Source organism: Hyalella azteca, unplaced genomic scaffold, assembly GCF_000764305.2.
Source record: "Hyalella azteca isolate HAZT.00-mixed unplaced genomic scaffold, Hazt_2.0.2 contig5890, whole genome shotgun sequence".
In the NCBI taxonomy this organism is placed as follows: Eukaryota; Metazoa; Arthropoda; class Malacostraca; order Amphipoda; family Hyalellidae; genus Hyalella; species Hyalella azteca.
The window spans coordinates 245,181-271,197 of NW_025936068.1; the positions used below are offsets into that span (position 1 = coordinate 245,181).

Here is a 26,017-nt window from a genome sequence, read left to right on the forward strand (position 1 = left end):
CCGCGTTAGCCGTACGGTTAACAGGCATATTTGATTAACAGCCTGGGCTGGCTGGCCCTGTGGCAGTCCCGTCGAAAGGCTGGCAACCTGCAGACGATAAAACCTTTCATTTCGGCCACAGATATCGAACCATCATTTCAAATCTACATTCCTCCTCGTCACTTTGACTTTTTATATGGGTTGTTCTGACTTGTTCATTTTGAACATTGGGACATCACTGCAAGTGGACAGTTTATGTCGGAATACTCCACCTCGGCTCTGCACATCGCTTCGCATGTATGAACGAGTTAGGCGACCACAAGCCTCCAAGATGTTAGGAGCGAAGAATTTCATGTTGAAAGCACGTCAACGCATGTCTACATATTGACGATGAACATGAGTATGAAAGGTTTGTGGAGGAAAAATAAAATTGTTCTAGTCGCTGTTAAATAAAACCTGATAATTAAATGAGCCATGTTTGTTGTCATAACCATGTTCATCATTGTTTTCGAAAATATATAATTGGCCTTATATTGTTTTTAATTCTTAAAATAAAGGCTTTTGATTCACTTTTGATAGATTAATAAGCTTCCCAAGGTTCAGTGTGTGTACGACAATTATTTTCCCGTACGTATTGACGATTTTTTTTCTCATTCAATTCACAAGGGGCCAGTCACATATGTACTCTGTAGTTGCCCGCGTTCCTATATTGCATTTGCTAAGACTTAAGTCCCACGAGCAAACTTTCGTCGCCACTCCTAAGGACGATAAGAGACCTGCAGCATTTTGCTGGCACTGTAAATGTCAGGACTTCATTGGGTGCGTATATATTATCTGATTTATCTCAAACTCGGTGTGGTTTTACTCCATTGAGAGATCACCGCAATGAACTGGACAATATGACTTCTGACCTATAGCCTTGGATCTGGACTATAGACTTGGTTGTCACTTGAGCTTTCACCATTTCAAAGACGAACGTTTTCATATTGCAAACATAAGATAAAATTTGTTAACATCTCTGTGCGCAGTTTTCGGATCTATTTGCATTAAAAACTGGCACTTATTTTTTGGAGATTCGTTTCAAATATATTTTAAAATAACTGGCGGTTTACAATAGTCTTTTGTAAACCAATTGTAAAAATTACAATTTTACACACGAAACACTTCTTTTTCATTCGATTTCATAGTGAGGTTTCATTTTGTCGTTGCTGTAGTTCAGTTCTTTGGCTCGTATATGAGACTCGCTTTCATTTGGACCTCATTTGAATGCGCCCCTCTCGTTTTTTGTACAGCCTTAAGACATTATCAAACATTCCACTTGATAGCTTGCTTTCAAGAGGGCAACATTTTCATTTCTATAGGTTCCAGTTAATATTTATTCTCAAGGCTAAAACAACTGTTACTGTTTTGAAACGCATCATAATGATATTACGCAATTAAACCATTCTTGATGCCTCTGATGAATCCACAATCAATCTAGAAAGTAAATGAATAAAATACGAAAGGTGGATAAAACTTTTAGCTTTCTTTTCTCGGGACCATAAACAATACCAACTTCTTCTTGGCTTACAAGCATTTGGTGCTCTGTAGTGCAGTCCCAACTTGCAACCCGATAAATATCACTCGTAATGAAAACATTATACACTTCATATTTATTAATAAAACATAACATTCATGGCGAGAAAATTTTTTGGATCTCAATGACCAGAAATGTGAATGAGAAGGAATAGTGGATAGGATCTGGGCTCGGAATGCAGCAGCATGGATATGACTAATTATGGACGTCTGAGATAGAGCATGACTTTGCCTAAGCGTGGCTGAGTGTCAGCATGTCTATGATCAAGCATGGCTTTACCTTTGCGTGGCTGAGTCTCAGCATATACAGTATATGATCTAGCATGGCGTAGCCTAACAACCTTTGCTTGGCGTAGCCTCAGCATGTCTGAGATCAAACATGTCTTTAACTTTGCATGGCTGAGTCTCAGCATGTCTATGATCAAGCATGTCTTTACCTTTGCATGCCGTCGCCTCAGCATGTATGAGATCAAATATGTCTGTGCCTCAGCATACCTGCCCTATATCTAGCATGCTTGCACCTCAGCATGCCTGAGATCACGTGTAGCAGTAATCTAGCATGTCAGTGCCCCAGCAAGGCTGAGACAATCGTGTACTGCTCAATGGGTCTACCTCTGCATATCTCTGCCCAAGCTTGGCTGCGGCATCATCTCACGCCCCTTCGTGAAAGTTGTCTCGATGTCTGACGTGGTTTTTCGTCGAGATGCTCACCCGTTAAAGGGTAACTGCATGCGGGTGTAGCCCCTTCACTAGCATCCTAACTTTCCTTTCAGCCTTGTCGCTGGTTATGTCACTCCCAGATAAAAAAATGACACGTTTCCTCGACAAAAATACGGTGCCGCCATCGTTGAACTTTGGTTCGGAATGTGATGCAACGGATCGGGCATTTCGAGGACTATCACAATCACGGCCTTAGAGCCAGTCTAAGAAAATTACACAATAACTCGAAGCATTGTTTACCTAATAAAATTATATAATAACTCTATGCATCCAATACTCTCATCATTATATGTACAGTCAATGTTTCATCTATAGTAGTAACGGCGTCATTAAAAATACATTTACCAGTGATGTCACTACATGTATACGTCAAACTATCATAAATGCTTTAATTTAAAGATGGGAAAATTCAACACACAAACAAAAATCTTAAGGAATGCAGGGCAAAAACTCTGTCAAAAACCGCGTCAGTGCGCGCGGTGAACAACTTTTAGCTTTCGCCTGCGCCGCCAAGGTTGTCAGGTCAACCGCTAGGCAGCACAATAAAAGAAAAGATGTATACGTTAAACTATCATCGATGCTTTAATTTAACGATGGGAAAATTCTAAATACAAACAAAAATCTTAAGGAATGCAGGGCAAAAACTCAGTCAAAAACCGCGTCGGCGCGCGCGGTGAACAACTTTTAGCTTTCGCCTGCGCCGCCAAGGTTGTCAGGTCAACCGCTAGGCAGCACAATAAAAGAAATGAGTGAGACTATGTCCAAATTACGGTGCACTTTTAATCCGTGTATTCTGACCGTATTCGGCACCCGTTAAAATTAAGAGCATGTTAGTTCTTCCTCTGCTGGTACTGTGGGTAAGAAAATGTGTCACTATTTGGACAATCTGACCAGCTCGTTTTTTTTCTTCGTGCCGCCTCAACCGGCCTTACCTGCACCCATCAATAATCATTAGCAACACGGCGATGTTAATTTATGACATCGCTGCAAACTTGGGTCCAGGAATAGAATATGCGTGACTTGCCTCGATCAATAAACCCTTAATTTGCTCATTATCATACTCAATTGTACATATTTCGGAGGGTCTGACCCATAAGGCTCCTCAGGGACTGATTTTTAGCAAGCAGATAATTTCAATTTATAAGGTCCACATCTTGTCTCAATTAAGACGAAGTTCCATCACTCGATCAACAAATTGCCCTTTCAGTATAATAGAAAAAAGAATGCGACTCGTTACGAATGGTCGGAAATGTCTGTAAGCAAGCCGCAATGTCTGCAAGCAAGCCGCAATGTCTGTAAGCAAGCCAATGCATATACATTTTAAAATATTCATTAGAAGTCATTTTTATAATCTCAAAATATTTAAATCCCCTGATTGGTTAAAAAACTCTTGAATTTATCCCATTCATTTATTTACTTAAATCATTTCGCAATTCAATACCACCGACATAACTTTGTGTCAGAGTGCACGAAATTTTCAAATTTTTTTTATTCAATTAAAAAATTTGCGACTCAAGTCGCAAATTTTTTACTCGAGTTAATTTGACTCGAGTTAAAATAATCAAAATCATTCCAGACTATAACATCACACGGAATCGACCATGCTAGGTCATGGGCATATCGGTTTCTCCAATTCAGAACCAAATTGCCCCAAATCCCCTCGCTCCAAATTATGATGACATTTTAGCCTTCATGACCTCGGCATTCAGGCATCAAGGCTATCCAGGTTTTGGAATCACCCATGCAGCTTCCAAAAAACGAAGCTAATGGCAGGTTAGGAATTTAATAGCAAAGAAAATTCCGCAAAACAATGGCAGCTTTTGTGATTACGAGCGAGCGAACGGGTATAGAGCGCAAATTGTCGATGCAAACGCTCTGTGGTCAAGAGATTTTGCAGTTTGCGTTCAGCAAGCTTATACGAGTATATCAGTATATATGTATATGCATACATATATCTTAGTTCAGAAAGTGAAAGCATGCAGACTCGGCCACCATAATTTGGCACGGAGACGCCGTTTTGTACGTTAACATAAAGCGTTGGTATCGCGGGTGCCACGAACAAAATGTCCTTTCACTTCGCTTGCTTTTACTTCTTCGTTTGCATGTGGACGTTAATCTTTCGTCAAGTGGAAAAAACTTTAAAGAGATTAGTTGTATAACTCATAATTTCATCCGAAATGTAAAAATCAATTTAAGTAAACCTAATTTAACTCAATTACCACGCAGATTAGAGTTAATTCCGGGTATAATTAAATGCGATGTATAATCAATCCATACATTATGAACCACGTAGCAATCACGACCAATTTACTGAACTTCGAACGTGCATGTCATTTTGGGTTTCCAATAGTTATACAATAAGTCATGAATCTGAATATGATGATGTCCCAGACTTCAAACTAATTAAGGAGAACCATTAATTAAATGATTAATAACAATTTCGACATTGTAACAGTGTCAATACCGATTAACCACTTATAATGAACATATAATGAACACCAAACCAACTAATTATTAGTTAACTCGTCGTTAAGCTCTGTCTGCTCCGTCTGTTTTCTCCCTCCATGTGTTGTACATAGAATTATGCCATGTCCAAAACTTTTAAAATAAACAGTAAGTGAAGTTTATAATGCAGCAGTATATTAAAATACGGCCTAACGAATTTATAAATTTCCAAGACATCATAACATAACATAACATTACATAAGATAGGAAATGTTTTTACTGACCAGCGCAAGTGTCGTGAGGGTGGCTACGATCATCTTAGCGATGATCTTATGTGACGTCTCGTCGAGTTCTGCAGAAGAAAAATAAGTTTATTTACAGTAAATTCCTAATATAATCAAATAACACTTCTGTGTTTTTCTGGTTTTGTTAAGTCAGGAGCAAATTAATTCCATGAAAAGTCATTTTCATCGGTAATTTGAAAAAATATTTTTTTTACTATCTAATCTCGATAAGATTCTCGACTGAGGCGATAATGTACATGAGGATACAAAATTCGACGTTGATATGCAGGAATACGTTATATACGCACCGGTCGATGTGTTAAGTTAACAGGCGCAGGCACTCTCGCTGACGGCAGTGGCACCACTGAATGAAAGTGAAGGCGCTCTGGCCTTTATATAGGCGCGGCGCTGACCTCTGAACCTCTCGCAGTGCTTGGCACGCAAGAAGCTGCAAAGCAAAGGAAACTCTGGAAATAAAAAAGATTGAAACGGTAAAATTGGACCGGCATTGAACCGGTAACTCGTGCCGTCACGATCAACGAAAATTCAAGAAATATTTAAAACTGGAATATTTTAACGGAAGTTATGACCTTAGGAATTACTCGGCCGTAGTGATAAGTAAGAATTGTATGGCCGTTATAACCGGTAGGAATTGTACGGCCGTTGTGACCGGGAGGAATTGTGTGGCCGTTTATGACCGGTAGGAAGTGAGTGGTCAATGGGCGTTGTCAATAGGAATTCAGCGCTCAACGATCGGCAGGAATATACTGATCATTATGAACGAATAGTAGGAATAGATCCGCCGTAGCAAGCGCTACGTATAGCTACGCTGCCAAACAAAGCAATCAGCTGCTGTTACGAACAGTCTGCCGTTAAAAACGAACAGTAGGAATAAAACGGCCGATAAAAACAGGAAAATAACCAGCATTGATCGCAGAAGGTCTTATTCATGCCATACATTCTACTATGAGCTTAGAAGAAGCAGCACGAAGTATGGAAGACGTTATCAGACCCGAACAGATAAGAGCTCAGCGGCAACAAAGACTCGCGTTCCCGAAGTTTTTGACCCGCAGGAAAATGAGAGAGCGACGAAAGCTCGAAAGTCATGTGACAGCAGCAAAAAATCTTCCTATGGTGAAAGCTTATGCTTGGTTTCATTTTTATTTTATATTGTTTCAAGCATGCTGTATAGTCAGAAAAGATAGGCATAAATCAATGGACAACCCTAGATTGAATAATTTTTTAAAGATGATCGCAAGTTAACTGATGATGGGAGCTTACCATCATTATTATCACAATCCGAAAATGTTAACTTCGGAGTGATATATTAACAGAATAAATTTTAGGATACAGATCCAGGCAAATAATTACAATGGCATAATTTTGTTCATAGATAACTCGGTTGGAAGTTTAATCTCGGAATAGCTATTCTATTTCGCGAATATATTATCAAAAATAAACAAAGTAGTTAGTTTAGTTTAGTTTAGTGGCCAAATGTTTACTAGTGCTTCAGTTATTAAGCTATCTCACACCGAAAGTCAAGATGAACATCACCATAGAGGTGGAAGGTCTCAATTATTCATCACCCACAAGGAGCGGAAGGTCTCAGATGTCCAGCCCGCTGAAGCTGGCTCGAAAGAAGCAGCGTTAGCATCTCAAAGAGACGAAGTGACAAGGAGGGACAGGTGAAAAGCAACAGAAACGGAAAAACTTGCTGGAATAGACACTCGAACAAGAGTGTCACGGGAAGTCGGTCGCCCGCACGAGAGAGACAGAGAAGGGAAATGCAAGGAATCCTGCCTACATAATAACTTAACCCCACAACTGAGACCTATAACAGTCAGACACCGCGAGCTCAGCGGTGGGGCGCTCAGGAACAATCCCCCTAGGAGCGCGAAATCCCATTGGACTTCTGACGAGCACAGACACACGTCAGAAGTCTCCCCTGAGGGGATAAACAAAGTAAAATTAATACTTTTGATAAAATAAGTTTAGCGGAATGACATGAAGTTGCCTAGTCTCTAGAATGATATGAAGTTGCTGTGACCTAGCCAGTAGCTGTGACCTAGTCATCAGCTGTGACATTACCATAAGTTGTGACCTAGCCATTAGCAGTGACCTAGCCATTAGCAGTGACCTAGCTATTAGCATCGACCTAGTCATTAATTGTGACCTAGCCACTGGCTGTGACCTGACCATTAGTTGTGACCTAGCCATTACTTGTGACCTAGCCATTAGTTGTGACCTAACCATTAGCCGTGACCTAGCCATTAGCCGTGACCTAGCCATTAGCCGTGACCTAGCCATTAGTTGTGACCTAGCCATTAGCCGCGACCTAGCCATTAGCTGTGACCTAGCCATTAGCTGTGACCGAGCCATTAGTTGTGACCTAGCCAATAATTTTAAAGAGCTTAATTCACTGAACTCGATGAGCTCAAACGACGTTGAACTTGATGAGCTTTTCGTACATTGTACGTAAATTTATTGGAAGTAAGAGCAAGTTCATTGTAGATTTTACGCACGTTGATTGCAGATTGTGCTTCATTTGATCGTGGATAATACGCAAGTTGTTCGTAGATTGTCTGTAACTTTGCCGTAGCAGGTATGTCACTTAATCGTAGATTTTCTGTGAGCTGATCTTAAATTGTATCAAGCTGGCCTATATTGTGCTAAAACTGATTGTGTCCTATTAAAAGCTGACAGTAGGTGGTACGTGAATTAACAGCGTAGATTGTACGTGAGTTTGGCGTAGATTGCACTAACTTTGAATGCATTGAATTTGAAAAAATGCATTAAATTTTATCGTACCTTGTTGACAATTTGAATCAAGAAACCAACTACCAATGACCATACAGAATAAGTCGCCTGGCACAAGACTGTAAACAAAAACAGTCGTGGGTTGACCTGTGAATTGAATGTGCATAAAAAACGAAGTTTCCTGTAACTACAAAAATTACTTTTAAAACTGTGCCTTAGGAAAAATTCTGTCACTGAACTTTTGTGGTGCCTGATAAAAGAGCTTTTAACGAAGGTCAAAATTTTACAAAGTTCTTTGAGTAAAATTTCATCACGGTAAATTTTTGAGGCGCTGATAAAAATTAAGAGCTTTTTTGAGGTCAAAATTGTACGAAATTTTTTAGCCGGCATGATTCTAAGGGTTAGGTTTTGTTAATGTTAATTCTAGTACTTCAACCAGTATTTTGCAAAGTAAAATGGAATCAGTCTTTCTTATCATATTTATTTGTCAAAGTTTGTGTGTTTTGATCCTGACATCGTAAATAAATAGAAGCTGTCGTACGCGTACGCGTGCACGAGACAACGTGTCGGGATATTACCGTGGCTTGAATATTGATTTTTAGTGTTTTGGGATTAGGCGTGATGGGATTCAGAGAAGTGAAATATAAAATAAAAACGATTATCAATCCCGGAACTTCCGAGTATAATATAATAATGTTCGCACATGGGACTAATGTAATTACACAATAACAATATGTGGTTATACGACATAGGTCGAGTTGCGGTCTCTGGGTGGGAACGTATTGCATTTTCACCGGAGTCCTTTGGGCACATATTCATAATAAGGAGTTCAATTCTATAATTCAAATCAATGAGAAGTTTTGCAGCGACTTGGTGTTCGATTCCGTAAGCTCGGGAACTCATTACTACATTTCTATGGAGTTTTTTTCTAATTGTCTTGGTAATTTTCCGATTAACTTTTATGATCAATGCTGAATACGTTAACATGTTTTCCAATAGAATTTACCATGGTATTTTAATGAAGTTAAGTTGTTTTCGGGATGAAGGTTTTGTATCTCATTTGTTGTTGTGTAATAAGCTAATTTCCACGATTTTTTCAATAATTATTTGTATTTGTACATAGGTAATTATACATAGGTAATTGATAATATGTACATTGGTAATTGAAAAGAAAATTAAATTTTGCCAAGAGTTACAAGAAAAACTTTTTCAATTATTTTGAGGTCGTATTCTTATTCAAGTAATGGCAGAGTAATCGAACCATGCCGCGAAAACGCTAACAGGAAAGCATAATTGTACGTGGTATAATGTGGCGCTTATTTACGAGTATTATTAGGATCTGAATCAATTTACGACAAGTTTCATACAGATGTTTCTGTATTATATTCTTCTACCAGCATGAAAATTCGGAGAGGTTCAATTTATTTCACTTTAAGGTTACAATTTGAATCGAAACTATAAAGTCTTTTATATCATCGGCTAATATTTATCTAATAGGCTCAGGTCTGTAGATTAAAACTTCCCCGTTTTTATTACCCTTATCATACTTTTCATCTAAATATGCTTTATATTTACTCGGTATTGCCCATAAGGAAGTTTAGTTAAAGTAAACAGATAAGCATCTCGCATATACCACCATCTCTCCAAATATTCATGACGTGATTTTAAATCTTGACTACGATGAGACTCTTTGCCAGTAATCTGCCGTTATAAATAATAAGTTTATTAAATAAACATAGAAGCCGCGTCAGGGCTTGATGTTCTTTTTTAACTATATTTTAATACACATTCCTCATGATTCATCATAAACAAATTACTCGCCACATTAGACTTACCATGAAAAGCTTTGTATAAACAAAGATTACTTGATGAAATTTTTACATGTATTTATATTGCTTAAACACAAGCTCCAAACTTTGGCACATCGATTTTCGTAACTTTTGCAGCTAAAGCATGACATTTTAAGAAGGAAATTGATATTTCATCGATTATTGTGTTCATCGTTTACCGATATATACAGTACAAGTTTGCTTAATATTCAGCAGCGTATAAATTGATATTTCTTTGTTAACATGATGCCATTGATACAAAATTAGATTCAGTCTACTAACAGTTTAACGTTCAGAAACTTGATCTTATTTTAGGCCTATGGTGGTTACAAGTGCAGCTATTGGTGTCCACAGCTCGCACAGCTCAGTTTGTTCCCAGTCATCAGTCGAGTGAGCGGTTGTTCACAGTCCTGCAGTTCTATAGTCGTGATCAAGTTTACTCTTCAGCAAAATGGGTGAGTAGATCCTATGATTATGGCAATTTTGAATCTACAATCATGAATACTTATAACTAATCCACGTTTACAGCTATGTATAAGCTGTATGCGCATTCGTTACATTTCTTTATTTACTGAAAAAATTTCCATTTAAAATTTTGTGCATTTTGTTTCTGCATCGTGTTGGAGCCCGAACTTCCGTATGTGGATGCTTTTAATCACATTAATTTTTTTCGCGAAGTGCCTATAGATTTTCAAATTTCCTAAAATCTGCTCTCTCGCCACAGTTCGCCAATTATTCGATGAATTGAGATACAAATGAGAATTTATCAATAAGAACAACACATCCAAATCCTTCTGTTTTCGATAGAATAATGCATCCAGAAAATAAATTCTTTGATTTAATGTTTTCATTGTATTCTATTTTAATTTTTTTAATAAGCGATGACTACAAGAAATATTTACGGTTTAAATGGGCTGCTTCATCTTGATCGTATACACAATAACATATAGATTGAAGAAGCTGCAATAATTAAGATAAAAATTATTCCTCTTTGGGAAATAATCCTTGCGGAGGTTGGAACACGTGCTGGAATTTATCAGATGCAATACTGACCATAAACTATTTTGTTATTGCATGTGTTGCTAATAGCTTTGCGCCACGCGTGTGAACTTAAGGCATGTTATTTTCGAATAAAGTATTTATTAATTATTTTTTATGAAGTCAATTTTTTTCCATTTAAAATACGATATCCGAGAGAAATGTAAAACTCATAATATAATATTCAATTGCTATATTATCATATCTCCCCTTAACAGCACGAATTTTGCGCTATAATTTCTGATTATTAGTTAGTTTTTTTAATATTTCATCAATTAATATAGTGGAGTTTCTAACCACGTGTCGAAATTTTGACCAGACGAGCCAGCTGATTGGTTTTTAATATTATGCCTCATTACCTTTGGCCTATGACTATGAGCTTCAAATTGGTTTCTGATTTTTGTTCTGGAGTTTTGAATTGTTACTTTGCATCATTTTTTATAAGTTACTTTAGAGAGAGTGCAATTTTTTAGAGCAATCTGCAATGATATATATTTTTCAAATTCACGATCATTTGAGCACGACTCATTTTCGACCCGTGTTCATATTTTTGGGCTGTACTGTATGCTTCAATCACGAAAATCTATTTCTTTTACTTTACATGCGAAATTTGTTGATGATCACAGATGAAAAGTTCAAGTGAATCTCTAAACACTGGTCACACACTTCGGGTTTCCGCTTGATTTCGCTACCCAGCAAAATCCTCCGCTTGAAAGACTACCTACCTAGAGATCTATTATACCTCTGGATTCCGTAAACCAATATACAAGGCCGCAAATTTGTCCGAGACGTTATTAAAGTTGCGTTTGCCATGCGTTTTCATCTGTGCATTTTTTAAGACAATGCGTAGATTTCAAGTTTCTAGGCAGCAATAACATTATTTGCATCATTGGAAACACTTAATAGAAACAAATGAAAATAAAATGAGAATTGTACCCGATGAATAGTATTAATTAGTTTAAATAATATACGACGTCAATTTCTTATATGTCATAGATTGGAATAACGTCGACCAGCCCGTTCATTCTAGAGGATTAAATAGTTTAAATTAGGTTTTTTGAAGCATTTATGCTTCTGTGGCGCCATTCGCTCGTGGAATTGTGGGTTTCGTGGCTTAGTTACGACATGTCAGGTGAGATTGAGTACGTCAGGCAGGTATTCAACATATACTAGTATGTTGGAACTTAAAGTAAATATATTGCAAATTTTCTTTCTTATTCCTTTCTTGTGATGTCCTGTTTGCATTATTATCTAGTAAAGAAATCTAGAGACGAATATATCATACGTACTAGTGAACATGTGATGACGGCATGGCCGAACGTCAGCATGATGTGGGATTTGGGTCGTATTGCCATACCTATGTGCTGAAGCTTTCGATTTTGTTAACGCTCAAGAATTTCAGAAATATTTTGTTATCTATACGAACATAATAATGGAAATGGATTCCAAAAATGGAGTTGAATAGATGAAGGCATTCGGGAGTTGGGACAATACACACGAATGATATACCTAGCCTAATATATAGGTATTTTAGAATGATTGCGCCCATATGAATTAGGTAATGTTTTTAAATAATTAAAATTATTATGCATAAATTTGAATATAGTGTTATTTTGCTGTTTATCATCAAAGTTTGCCAACTTTTAGGAGATAAGTTATTAAGTTGAAATAACTTTAACATTTTAATTGAATTTACCAGTGAGCAGTGAATATTTTTATTTTTGTCAGATAGCCTTATTAGTATGTGTCTTTGATCTTGATCAGTTGATGTGCCAAAATCCCCAGGGGCCCAGGTATGAAAGTTTGCCAGAAAGTGGCAGAAACCACCCATCCCATGTTTGGGAACAAAACTGTTAAAACTGTCACTGTCAGTGTCACACTGTGTAGTGTGTGGGTGTGTTTAGGGCTTTAGGCTATGCACAAGTTTACCCATGCTTTTGTCCCATTGCCAGGTCACAGGTGTGAAAAATATCTAGGGTTTTTTGTCATTTTTGGAGATGAAAGAACAATTACCTTTCACTGAATACCTTTCCTACAGACCTACACCTTCAGCCATAGTGGCAAAGCAGAGAGTTCTTTAGACTCTCCTTCAAGTTCAATTTCAAGTCCCTATAAGTAGACCAGTAAAGTATCATGGATACCACATCATACCAGCATTATCATAATTAAGTAATTGGTTTAAATCTTGAGTTATTGAGGAAATTAAAAATGAACTGATTCCAAAAAAGCTCTGGTTTGCCACTATGCCTTCAGCAGTTGTGTCACTTGTGTGCAATTTTGGTACAAATACTGGCCAGATTAATTATTTTCTTTTTTGGTTGATTTATTATGGTCAAATTTTGTAAGTGTGGAATACACAGGTAATCTGCGCAGTTAACTTACTTAACTAAAACATACATGGTCTGCAAAACTTCACAAATTTTCCCAAATTAACAAGTTTTGGCCATGAGATTTTAGTAAAGTTTTGGATTCATCAAAATATGCTCCTTGCTTAACTTCTGTCATGAAAATGATAGAAAACCTTTTGCCTTCACTTGTGATTGTTCAAAATCAAAATCATTAATATGGTTTCCACTTTCCACACTCACTACTTAGAAAAATCTCTTTGATATTCTCCCTTGGCCTATGTATAATATAGTAGGCAGCTTTTGACATTATATTGGATTGGGGTTGTCACTTCCAGTACTAACTTCCAAACTTGTAAACTTTTAATGTTGATCTTGGGACAGCTCGGTACTTGCTATCTGAATTCTTGTTGAAACTGTTCTCACCTATCAAAATGCTAATCGAAGAACCTCATCTTCTTGTGCTTAAATCCAAAATTTTGAATTGAGTAGAAGCCTTGTCGAATGATCTCAAACTAGTAACTACCAATGCCCGAGGATAATTTTTATTGTTTATGTGGACAGTGGATCTTTCCTAAATTCTGTAATAAATATTAAGTAAAATTATTGAAATTTGTTGGAATCATCCATGAAATTTATCATCCATGGTTTTTCCCAAAAAATGTCAATATTCCAAATGAAGGTTATATAATATATAACAGTTTTTGCCAAGCAGGAAAATTTGTACAGATATCAACTTCCAGGCTTGGTTAGTTGCTGGCAGGTTGCAGATCCAGATTGATGTTCACCAAGTGTTAGACTTCAAAATTTATGAAAGGTGTAGAATTTTGACGAGGATAATTTTTCCTTAGTCATTCAGATATGTGAATGTTTGTCATCTACAAATATTATTATTAGCTTGCACAAATATGTTTCAGCAACCTTATTTAACCATTTGATCTTGAAATGGTTAGATCAAGTCTTTGCAAAGTCTTCCCAAATTAGCAACATTGTTTGGAATTCCCATTTTGTTTTCAAGATGCTGTAAAATGGACTCTAGATGGTCATGGCTGGTACTAATTTTACCTGTATGGTTGTATTGAACTAACTAATCTCTTCTTAATCCATGAAATCTATTTTGTACTTGTATGAAAAGCATTTAGTGTAGAATAGTGAATTATTATTGATTAAACTACATTTTTTTTGCAGGCAAGAAAGGAAAGAAGGGGAAGTCCAAGGCTATAGTTCTCTCCTTGGGGGAGTTCCTTGCTAGTGACAGCATCCCTGACAGCACCATAGTCAGTGCACCACGTCACGATGATGATGATGATGAGTGTAAGTTACTTATAACCTAACGTACACAATTCCATGATTAATTAGAGTTTGAATCATTTTCAAACCTTTATGGCTGAAAGTGGTTTCCACTTCTGTCAACCCTAATAGTTCCTTTTGTTACGAGTCTATTTACTAGATAATTTATGAAATGTATGATATAAATTTTCTATTTAATGCCATCATAGGAAATAAAGTTAGGTTAAACTTGAAACTATTTTGTACAAAACCCAACATTATGCATTCTCATGCTTAATTTCTTTTCAAAATTTGTAAAAATCTGTGGTAGTGTTCTGAATTTTGCTGTACATTTATATTTTTTTGATAACCTTTATCTCTTGTGCAGATTCACAAAGAGCCATTGTGCTCCCAACCTGTCCACGCATGGCCCGGGGACCGCATGTGGATCCTGACAAAATCCCAACCTCCCCACCCTTCACATGCCACGTTGCCAACCTGCCTTTCGAGGCAGATGAAACAGATATTAGAAAATTTTTCAACAACCTAAATGTATGCATTCATGCAGACAACTTGATTATGAGATATTGATTATAACTTGGATTATTGATTAAAACTTAGATTGGATTATTCCAGATAACTTGATTATGAGATCATGATAAATAATGATTAGCAGATGAAACAGTTATTAGGATATTTAACAACAACCTAAATGAATACCTTCTACCAAAGACAGGCTTTGATAACTTGATATTAGGTTATCGATCCATGTACCGTAAATGATAAATGTTGATTTGCTTCCTTGAAGAATGTTTATCTACAGTTTCTACACCCTTGAAAAATATTGGTCTACATTTTTGAAGCCTTTTGAGGTGCCATAGCCTAATATTGATGTTAATATTACACAAAAACTGCTAATAATTCTCAGCAATCATTTCATTCTAGCATGCTGTATTGCTACTAAAATTGTGTTGCTTTTCCAGGTAATTGGCGTGAGGCTGCCGATGGACAGAGATGGAGGCAGGAGTAAAGGTTACGGTTATGTGGAATTTGCAACACAGTCAGACCTCATAGAAGCTTTTGGAAAGCATGAAGAGGTAAGATGTTGCTTTGGAAGGCATGTTAAGGGCTCTTTAACCATATAGATTCGCCAATCGCACATTGGTGATTCTATACTAACCATATAGATTGACCAATTGCACAATTTGAACTTTGGCAGAAATGTGTTAGCTAACCAGTAATTTAAGCTGCAAATGCATTCATTCTTTTAACAACGAAAAATGCTGCAAATGTTGTGACTGTTTGCAATTTTTCTACCTTATTTACTAATGAAATTTTATTATTACTTCTTACAATTTTTTTGTTTTTATTCAGATTTTTTTACAAGCTATAGACCATTCTTGGAATTTTCCAATCCTTTGATGGAAAACTTAGGAAGGAAATGTCACAATAGATACAAGCTCTCAACTCTACATTCTTGCCTAATCCTTGCATGTGTGAGATTGAGTTATTAACTTGCAAAAATATCTAGAATTAAATTTCCCTAACTAATTTGATTTTATCCAAATGTGAAGAGGAAATGGAGATAGAAAACGATTTATATGTTTTTCATCTTTTATTTTGTTTACTTAGAAAATGGTTTACTCCTGCTGGACTGTATAGGTTGAACTGTAGCTACATTTGGAATGATTATATATAACGTTGTAAAATAATGCAGACTGACGGTGCAAGTGCAAAAAATGTACATTTCATGTAATTGGTTTGCAGGTAATATGCAACTGTAAAATAAGGATTGATATTCCTTGTGAGAAATTATTCAGTCAGATGAGGTGATATACAAAAAATGTTCACCCAATTTTATTAAAATTGTGTATGTGCATTGAATGTTCAGTTGAATTTGTTTGCTGATGATCAACCATAAAAATAGGATAGATCTCTCGGGGGTGGTGGGGGGGGGGAAAGTAATTATGCAGTCAGACTTGTATTTGTACAAAAGAAATGTTGATTTAATTCTAACTATTTGCAGATGATCCGCATGCGTAAAATTACGATAGATCTTACAGGGAGGGTAATTATGCACTCAAACATGTAGGTATTTGTGCAAAAGAAATGTTACTTTAATTCCATCTGTTTGCAGATGATCCGCAACCGCAAAATTAGGATAGATCTTCCTGGTGGGGAGGCTGCAGCGGCTTCAGAGAGAGGGGGTGGCCGCGATGGCTACAGACGCGAGGGAGGAGGACGATATGGCGACCGTGACGGGCGGGGCGATGATCGCGGCGAGAGAAGTCAGGGCGTCTCAGACTGGCGCTCTGCTCCTTCATCGGGCCCTGAGGAAGGTTAGCTGCATCTATAACTCATATGTGATGTCAATTTCTTATGTACGATGTAAAAGTTTTGATATTTGCCAGTGAAATGCTTTATTGTTGTATACTTCTTATAATGTAAACATTAATATAGATACATCATTGGGTCCTGAGGAAGGTTAGCTGCATCTACCACTCTTTTAAGAAGTCTTTTTAGCGCATTTTCTCATTTATGAAAAAAATGCACTATTGTGCTCGCCATGTCCGTCTGTCTGTCCGTCCGTGACTTCATATTTTCGTCAATGAGAGAATGCGCTTTCTGTCACTCACTGCAGTGAGTACTGAGTTATATTTTTTTCATATACAATGAAAAAATCTTCGATGTTTGCGAGTGAAATTTTACATTGTTGTATACTTTTTATGATGGAGACATTATTATAGATAGGTACATCATTGGGTCCTGATGAAGGTTAGCTGCATCTTTTAACCCATTGAGGTGTCAATTTTTTTATGCAAGAAAAAAAAAGAACTTATATTTTTATTTATATGAAAAGAACGCTTCATCAACGAAGTTATAGTGTACAGTAGGCACCCTCCATCATCTAGTTCTGATAGGACTAGATGATCGAGGGTGCCATCTTTAAATTACTCTGCATCTTCAACTCTATCAAGATATCAAATTTGTATGTACGATAGGAAAATGTAAATTTTCGCAAATAAAATGCTTCATTATTGTATAGCTGTTATGCTCTTTCGTGTTTGAGTGTGAAATACTCCCCTTTGAAATGCTCGTGGCCTTCTCGCGGCCTCGTGGCCCCCTCGCGGTATCGTGGCCTCCTCGCGGCCTCGTGGCCTTCTCGCGGCCTCGTGGCACCCTCGCGGTATCGTGACACCCTCGCGGTATCGTGGCACCCTCGCGGTGTCGTGGCACCCTCGCGGTATCGTGACACCCTCGCGGTGTCGTGGCACCCTCGCGGTGTCGTGGCACCCTCGCGGTAGATCGTGGTGAGATATGACTTCAAGCATTTCTCTTGCCTTTGGCTTACAAATTATCTTCCAAACTTTTAGATCTACAATAATTTTAGCAAGAATTGTATCTGGACTTGAGGAGAATGCCGTACACCTTGTCATTGATATCAATTCTCCGTGTGTTCCTTTTAACTTCCAATTCCACTTTTTCCAACGTGATTTTCTGCTTTTATCTTTTGCTAACCGTATTGTTAGTAATTTATGACGTTTTTTATTTTAATTTCATTGAAACGTGAGGAGTGTTAAACCCTTGCACCGTTAAGAGTAAACTTTGAAACGCTTCTTAGTTTTAAATAACTGCATTATTACCCATCCAGGGGGTCGCTATGGCGGTGGCGGTGGTGGTGGTTCTGGTGGGCGCTTTGACGATGACAAGCGCGGACCATCACGGGCTGACGATGAGCCCTGGCGGAGGGGCGGTCCAGCCCCGAGCTCTGGGGGCTCCTCGGGTTTCGAGGACCGCGATCGGCGAGGGGGTGGAGGTGGTGGTTTTGGAGATCGCCGTGGTGGTGGCGGTGGAGGTTTTGAAGACCGCCGTGGTGGCGGTGGTGGTGGTTTTGAAGACCGCCGAGGTGGTGGTGGGTTTGAAGACCGCCGAGGTGGTGGATATGATGATCGTCGAGGCGGCTACAGCCGGCCGGACGACAGGGATTCGGCAAAAGAAAGACCCAAGTAAGGATCTTAACATTTGTCCGTAATCTCCACAAAAAATTTAGATTCCTTCAATTTCGGTATTTTTTTGTAATAGTGTATCTGATGTTCTATTTGTACCTATTATCTCAGTTATTCAAGCTTGCTTTCTTTTTAGCTCGAGCATTTTGATCACAAATTTCCATATGCTGGATCATGCTAGATGCTGTACCTTTTTCCGAACTCCTCCCCTATTTCGCACTTGTACTTCATTACATTATAAACTCGCAGGCTGGTGCTCAAGCCGCGGTCCGTGCCCGAGGGTTCTGAGGGCGCAGCAGCAACGCAGAGCAGCAGGCCTGAAGCGCCATCAGCTTCAGCTTCAATTTTCGGTGCTGCTAAACCCGTCAACACTGCGTCCAAAGAGCTGGAGATAGAAAACAAAATATCTCATAAATCTCCGACGTTGTCAAGGAGGTAGGTGCTCGTTTTACATCGATTCCAATCCTTTCCCCGTTCTGTCAATGATGCCGAAACTGTAAAGCTCTAATAAATTTCGTAATTCTGTCAATAATTAATTATTTTTGTTATTTTCCTAGATTAGTTTCTGTTTTTTTTTTAAATCTCTATTTCTATGTTAACATGTTTTCCTCATAATTTCATGAAGTTGTGCTTGCCTTCAATATAGTTTGGAAATTTCAAACTTCCAGCGTTTAATTTTTTTACTATTTTTTGCCTCCTACCATTGTTGTTTTTCATTACAGCGATGTTCCCAAAGCCACAAATGCGGACATTTTTGGTGCAGCAAAACCAGTTGACACAGCGGCACGGGAAATGGCTATAGAGGAAAAACTTTCCGGCAAACGCTCACCAAACATACCGAAAAAGTTAGTTGCTTATAATAATTAGTGTCCATATATAGTTTACCTGTAACTACAATTGAATCATTCAGAGTAGTTCCTTCATCTAAGTAGAAAGTTCTCTGCAAACGACACTGAGAACACGTTTTGTGACCCATTCATATTTGTGCTCTCATATTTGAGAGCACAATTCCGCTCTCATATTTGTGTGCTTATGTTGGTCTTATTTGTGCTCACTGGCTTAGCTGCACTGCCTTGGTCATATGCGGGATTACCTGTTCACCAAATTTCGTTTGAACTTGAAAATTTTCCAATTTACTTGTGCAACTGATGGAATTGTGCAAATAATCTCAGGATTTGTATGATCGCTGAAGTAATGAGCCAAAAATTAATTTTCGGTCAAGTTTTATTTTATCTTATAAATAACTGTAACGCAAAGCTTCATTTTGGTCATGCAGTATCATTGCATAGTCAATGACGAAAAACTTATCTGTTGACCGGGGTGCTTTGTAGAATCATTTACACCCCTCCTATTATGTGTGCAGCTATATTGGCTCTTTAAAGTTATGTTGTAAGCAGCTAAAATAATTATCAAGATGGTTGCCTAAAGTTTCGGTTACCCTTCAGTGTTTCTATTTCATGTGTTTTTGACTATGTTTAGGTTAAAAATATTTTGTTGGCGTGCATTAAGTTGAGAAGCTTGATGTAGTAGTATTCCTCAGCGCAGGTGCATAATTAATTTTCTACTTGCAGGGAAGTGACCCCCAAACCAGCTGCTGCTGACATATTCGGAGCAGCGAAGCCTGTAGACACGCTGTCCCGTGAACTGGAGATCGAGAAGAAGCTGAGCCAACAGCCACTCGTTGCAGAAAGTTCCCGCGGGGGAGTTGGGGGAGGCGATGCTTGGCGCGACCGAGGAGGTCGTGACGGAGACAGAGGAGGAAGAGATAGTGACCGTGGTGGAAGAGATAGTGACCGTGGTGGAAGAAATAGCGATCGTGGTGGTGGAAGAGACGGCGATCGTGGGGGCGGTGGTCGTTACAACGAACGCAGGGATGGTCGTGGTGATACACGAGGAGGTTACGACAGGGACGGCGGTAACAGCCGCGGTCGCGAGCGCAACCGCAATTACGACGACGATTCCCGCGGTTATGATCGCCGCCCTTACGATCGAGATGACCGTTACCCTGACCGTGACGGTCAAGATTACGAGCATGCAGACGTGGCACCTAGCAAAGACGACAGGGCGTACCGCAATGGACGTGTGGACGGCGGCCACGTGGAGCATAGTGACAGTAATGGTGTTGATCGCGACGCTAGGAAACCGCGCGCTCAAGCCCCGAAGGTCGAAAGGCCCGAGGGATACGATAGTGATGAAGAGCGTTTCTTGAAAGCTCAGCCTAAGAACGATGAACCCCAGGTGAGATGATTGGACAGCTTGAATAATTCAATTTTGAAGCCTCCTTCATACACTTTTGCATTTTTTTGTAGAATGCATTATAGAAATGTGCATCCAGCAACAAGTGACCGACGGTTGAATGATTAGGGAGCTTAAATAATTGAATTTTGTAGCCTCTTTCGTATTATTTTGTAGATACATAATGTAATATGAAAGTTGAACACATTCTAGGAACTATGAACCGCATTATTGCCTCCAAAAACCATGAGCCTCTTACGTGTTAACCGCAATTTTGTTTTCTTAATCAATAATTCAATGTGAGCATCCCTAAAATAAAACTTTACAATTATACTGCAATTATGTTATAATTTTGAAATATTTGTTCTGATTTTCAAAGACAGGGAATGTTTCAAATTAGTTGAATGAAGTTTTTCAACGTATGTAATTTCCGAAATTTCATTATGAAAATTTAGTTGCTAAAAATATTGAATATAAAAATTTGCACCGCTCCAAGGATTTTCTTTTAGTTTTCGATTTGCATTAGTAGGAATAAAAAACGACAACGCAAATTAATACAAATTTTTTGCCTTTTTGTCGACTCGTTCAGCTAATCATCATTTATTTCGCTTTAAGTATTGCTACTGGCCTACTGCATTGTATAAAGATGATCCGGCAACATGTTTTCTAATATTATTTTTTTCTCTCTCTCCGGCAGTTGTTGAGCGTGACAAACAAATTCAGTACGCTGGACTTTGAAGAGGACATGCCTTGATGTTGCCATATCTTAGGGTGATGTTAAATTGATGAGACGACCTCTTCCAAGAAGTGCTGTCTCGTCCTTTTATCTGGTCTTGGCTCAAGTCTACCGAAGATGCCAGAGCGCTTTGTGATCTTTTGTCACTTGCCATCATTTTCTACTGATATCATTGCTAGTTCCTCCACCATGTCTTCATTAATCACAGTTGAAATTTTTTGTTGTGTAATAAGATTGCAAATTTACAGCGCTAGTTTTTATATGGTGTCTGCGGGAATTGTACGGAGTGAGGGGTATCACTGGAAAAATAGTGCAGTAGTTGCTTGGCTGGTACGAAGGGCGCTTTCTTTTTCATGATTGTATTTTCTACTATAGATTCTCCGGTTCTTTCTCATTGTGGTAATAGGCTGATTTGCGTGCATGGTGTGTGTTCCAATATTTAGGTGATGTAGACTTTGTATGTTTGATTAATGTGAGAACTTGACTTTTCTGATGCAATTACGTCTATAGCAGTTATTGATGTTAAAGTTCAATAGGAAAGTGATTGCAATTTATTCTAACTGCGCAATAATTGTTTCTATGCTGCAGTTAGTTCATAAACAATCCTCCGTCAATTTACCCCAGATTTACTTGTGACGCAATTGAATTAAATTCCTTCTCCTAATTTTGTTAATTATCCGGATGCCCAATTTTTTTATTCCTGATCACCGTATTAAATTTAGAGTATGGAATGGTATCGAATTATCATCTGGAAAACGTAATTGCAAAACAAGACCTGTTGTTACGTTGTTACTGACAGCTGTTTGTCTCGAGCTTTATGACAATTATAGGTTTTGTTGACGGTTTTAAACAGATTCCGCTCTTATTAGTAGATTGATTAAGCATCATTGATACGCGCCTCCCGTTACCATTATCACGCTCCTCCAGTTGATTGGAATCTTGCTGTAGATCACAAGCAGAGAATTCAAAAATCGAATGTCGCTGTCAATAGTCATGCACGTGAAAACTTTCTCCATTTGAGTTTATCTGGAATCAGGTTGTGTCTGCCTTGGTTAGTTATTGCTTGGGTTTAGTCAAAGTAAATTGTTATGGCTCATATAATTTACCATGTTATATATAATGGCGTTCAGCTATTGAGCAACATTTTCGTAATCTTTTGTGATGTGAATCTTATCCAGTCTCTCTGTTCGTGTAAGTTCTGTTGTACGTCTTCCCTTCACTCATACGCTAATTGTAGACTATGAGCTCTCGTCGTGGTGAATGTGGGCTTCAGTGATAAAAGAATTTGTTTTTATAAGAGTTTCCAATAAAGTGGACCTTGTTCGTCATCGTGTGTACACTATAAGAGACGTAAAAGAAAATTTCGGTTTCGGAAACCCCAGTTTCCTACTTCTTTCAAATTTCGTGGGATTATTATTGACTGCGCTTAATGAAAGCCTGTTCTTGGAAGACAATTTGTACTGGGGTGATAATGAAGCAAGTTCTTGCATGCTGCTGTGCTTCCAGAAGGCCTGCGAGAACCTGTAATAAGTTTTAAACATGATGGGTAATTACTCTCTCTTGAAAATGCCAATGGTACTTTCTATGTTGCGCTTGTGGGAGACTGAAATATTGGGTTACCCTACTTGAACGTTTATTAAAATAATAGATATGTTCGAAAGTATGTGAATTTAACCTGGAGTAACTATGTGTTTCGGGTGATGGTGGAAGTTAGCAACGAATTGACGTTTATATGATCTATGATATCGTATGTTCTTACTCTTGACCTTGACTGTACATGACGACATCATGCCGGTTTTGCCTACCATGAACGCAAGGCAGGGATATTTTTATTCCTCGTGTGATTGCGAGGTACCCCAAATCTGTTAATCTGGACCAAAATTTGCAGTATTTTCAATTTATGAGTGATTCACAAGGGTTGTTTATTGAAGCGTTGATGTCTTTGAATTGCTTTCAATTGCATAATGTGAATCCTATATTTTGTAAACTACGGCTGAATTTTGTATTTAAATGTCAACTTGACCTTTCTGACTGGCAGTGATCATCAATTTGCAGTTCTATGTTAGGCCATTTCGTGCCTGACTGCTGAATGCAACTGTAAAAAGTGGGAGCTCTGAGTTCATTTTCGTATTGTAAAGTTAAGACAATTGGAATAAAATGTGAGTCCTTGTATGTGTCGTGTTTTGTCTAATATTTCTGGTAATCGACATTTATATGCGCATGCACTACAAAACTTACGTGAAATGCTTGCCAAATTATACGCAACTCGCAAAGAGATTTTCAAATAAAGTTGAAGGAAATTAGTTTGAACAATACACAATATTATTGTCACCGTTTAGCTGGCTATATGGGCTACTTTGCAGTCAAATGCCTACGTTAAATTTGGGGCTGAAACTCAGACGGCCCTGCGAAACGGGTCAAAACTAGCCTGGAAATTGCCCGACAGGTCGACCAACCTAATAGCTTCTTCATACTCACGATTATAAAATTCTATTGTAAACTAAAAAGAATTTGAATCTGCAATTTTCAGCGAAAATTTAAAATAGAATGTGTTATGCCGTTCAATGCTTTAAAACAAGATATTGCTTAAATTTGCTAAACAGCTACTTAGATCTTGTATGTGCTATTTTCGAATTATAATTATCGAAAAGTAAATTTTTATTCTCACAAGGTTGTTAAACCATCAGCAATATATCCATTTTTAAAATTAGTTTACGATACGTAACAGGAAATCATATATTCAAAATTATTGATATATTAAATATGAAAATAACGCTTGTAAAAGTGAAAATACACGACAATATTTTTTATTATGTGACTTCTTATTGTTTCAAAAATGTTACTTATTTTAATATTCTAAACAGATGATGCTTTTCTCAAGAGTATTAACATCAATATGAAATCAAAGTCGGCGCCATGCGCAGTATCAGGATCCTTGCACTGCGCATCCTAGTCCACCAATCGGGTTGCAGATAGAGCTTGTCACTTCCCGCGCATTGAACCAAACCTGAGTTAGCATTGACCAAGTGAGGTGTGTGTGTTGTAAGGCTGTTTGGTCCGCTAGGTGTCTTCATAACATGAGAAAAGAGAACTGAAAGTTTTTTTTAGGATAATCTAGACTGGACAGCATTATGTCTCAGCCTGGATTATATGGGTGAGTAATTCGCAAAATTTTATAATTTGATTATAAATTACGTCGGCGTTGTTGCAGTTGCATGATTTGCATATTTTTCTGCAACTTGTCTTCTTGGACCCGTAATTTTTTTTTTCAGACGGTCGACTCGTCAAATATTCAATTTTTTGTTTTCATCAGAAATATTTACTCGAAATACTTTTTCTCTCATTTTTGATGGTATAGTAAAATAATTTACTTTTCGCATTAAATAATTTGCAAAATATTTGCAGTTGCAGACTTGCCGGGCTCAATTCCTGCTTGTAAATGGTGAAGTGTTTTTTTTTTTTTGAGGTTTTAGTTCAATTTTGTTAGTGAAATAACTTTTTTATTAGGTAGGCAAGACGCGAGAAGTCTAGCCACATAGGGTCTGTGGCACTAATTTTAATATGTGAAGCCTGCAAAGTGGATTAATTTTTGACATTTTGTAGGTAGGTATTTAATTATTTTTTCAAAAATATTAGGCTTGTCAAAATAAGATACTAACCTAGCTGCCTAGCATACTTGCAGACAGATCCAAGTCTAAGTTCATTTTTGGTATATCTCTGCCTGTGGCTGGATTCTGATGAATCTTAATTGTATTAAATAGGTATTCTGATATTAGAGCTACTCTACTGGTTTCCTGACTCTAGTGCAAACAAAGGATTTTTCTGGTAACTATTTTTATTTTTGCAATTCACTTTAGAATTTAATTCAATATCTATTGCAACTAAGAATTTAGAGCAAAGTCTAAAGAAGATGCCAAGCAAATTCACCATGTAAATTTGAAAGCGTTTTGATTTAGTCTTTAGGGAGTCCAGCTCCATCATGCATCAATACCAGCATCATCAGTATGGCAATCTGCGTAGGATGTTGGAATGACTTCACATAACTTCTACATACGGGTTTCTGAACACCGCGGACGGAGCTAGCATTTGAACTTACTTCTTGGTAAGCCTCCCCATTCTTCCATTCCATGCGCCTCCATTCCAGACAGCAGACAGTGCAATGTGGCTGTATCTGAGTGATTTCAGGATACTCAGCTCTGCTTCTGGTTGCTCGGATTTGGGGATTTTGGTGTCTACATATCTTCAAACAAAAACCATCCCTCAATAATGCATTTAGTTCATATTCTCTTGAAATAGTGAATTGCTAGGCTTTCATGGTTTAGAGTTTTTTCCTCAACTTTTATTCCTTTTGCAACCCCTAAGACTGATACAATAAGTTGTTCTGATCTAGTTCTGTTTTTTGTTATGATGTTTTGTTTGGTCTTGTTTGGTTTTATGACCTATTGTAGAATTTTGACTTATAAAATGATTTTAATCATTTCTAGATTGTCAAACTTATGATGGACCTGGACTCCAAAACATTTTCAATATCGATATGGTGAATTTGCTTGGCATTTTCTTTGCTTTTAAATTCCTTGTGAATTTGCAATATAAGTACTATTGCAACTATACTGGTATGATGGAATCCATGGTAGTTATTGGTCCACTTGTAGGTTTTAAAAGTGAAAAACTAACTAGTTAAACTGAAAAATTGGGCCAAAGCCAGCCACAAATAAGAGAGAATCCTGAGCTTGTAGTCAATTCTGTAATTTTAGAAAAATTCTGGCCAATATTCCATATTGGCTTAGAAGTTCTTGTT

General features: G+C 37.8%; 1 protein-coding gene and 1 long non-coding RNA gene across 2 annotated transcripts; one reads left to right on the forward strand and one right to left on the reverse strand.

Moving 5' to 3' along the window:
- Positions 1–40: 40 nt before the first annotated feature.
- On the reverse strand, positions 41–5,369 carry LOC108676360. The gene is made up of 3 exons (XR_001931172.1): positions 5,312–5,369; positions 5,004–5,071; positions 41–87 (listed from the first exon to the last, which is right to left on the reverse strand). It is a non-coding gene; the product is annotated as an uncharacterized LOC108676360 (long non-coding RNA).
- A 6,309-nt stretch (positions 5,370–11,678) lies between these two features.
- On the forward strand, positions 11,679–23,391 carry LOC108676359 (eukaryotic translation initiation factor 4B). The gene is made up of 10 exons (XM_018164425.2): positions 11,679–11,759; positions 14,161–14,286; positions 14,630–14,793; positions 15,225–15,338; positions 16,379–16,580; positions 17,894–18,248; positions 18,498–18,683; positions 18,971–19,093; positions 19,820–20,486; positions 21,181–23,391. The coding sequence occupies exons 1-10, from the start codon at positions 11,696–11,698 to the stop codon at positions 21,235–21,237; spliced, it is 2,058 nt and encodes a 685-aa protein (XP_018019914.2). The 5' UTR covers positions 11,679–11,695; the 3' UTR covers positions 21,238–23,391.
- The last annotated feature ends 2,626 nt before the right edge of the window (positions 23,392–26,017 follow it).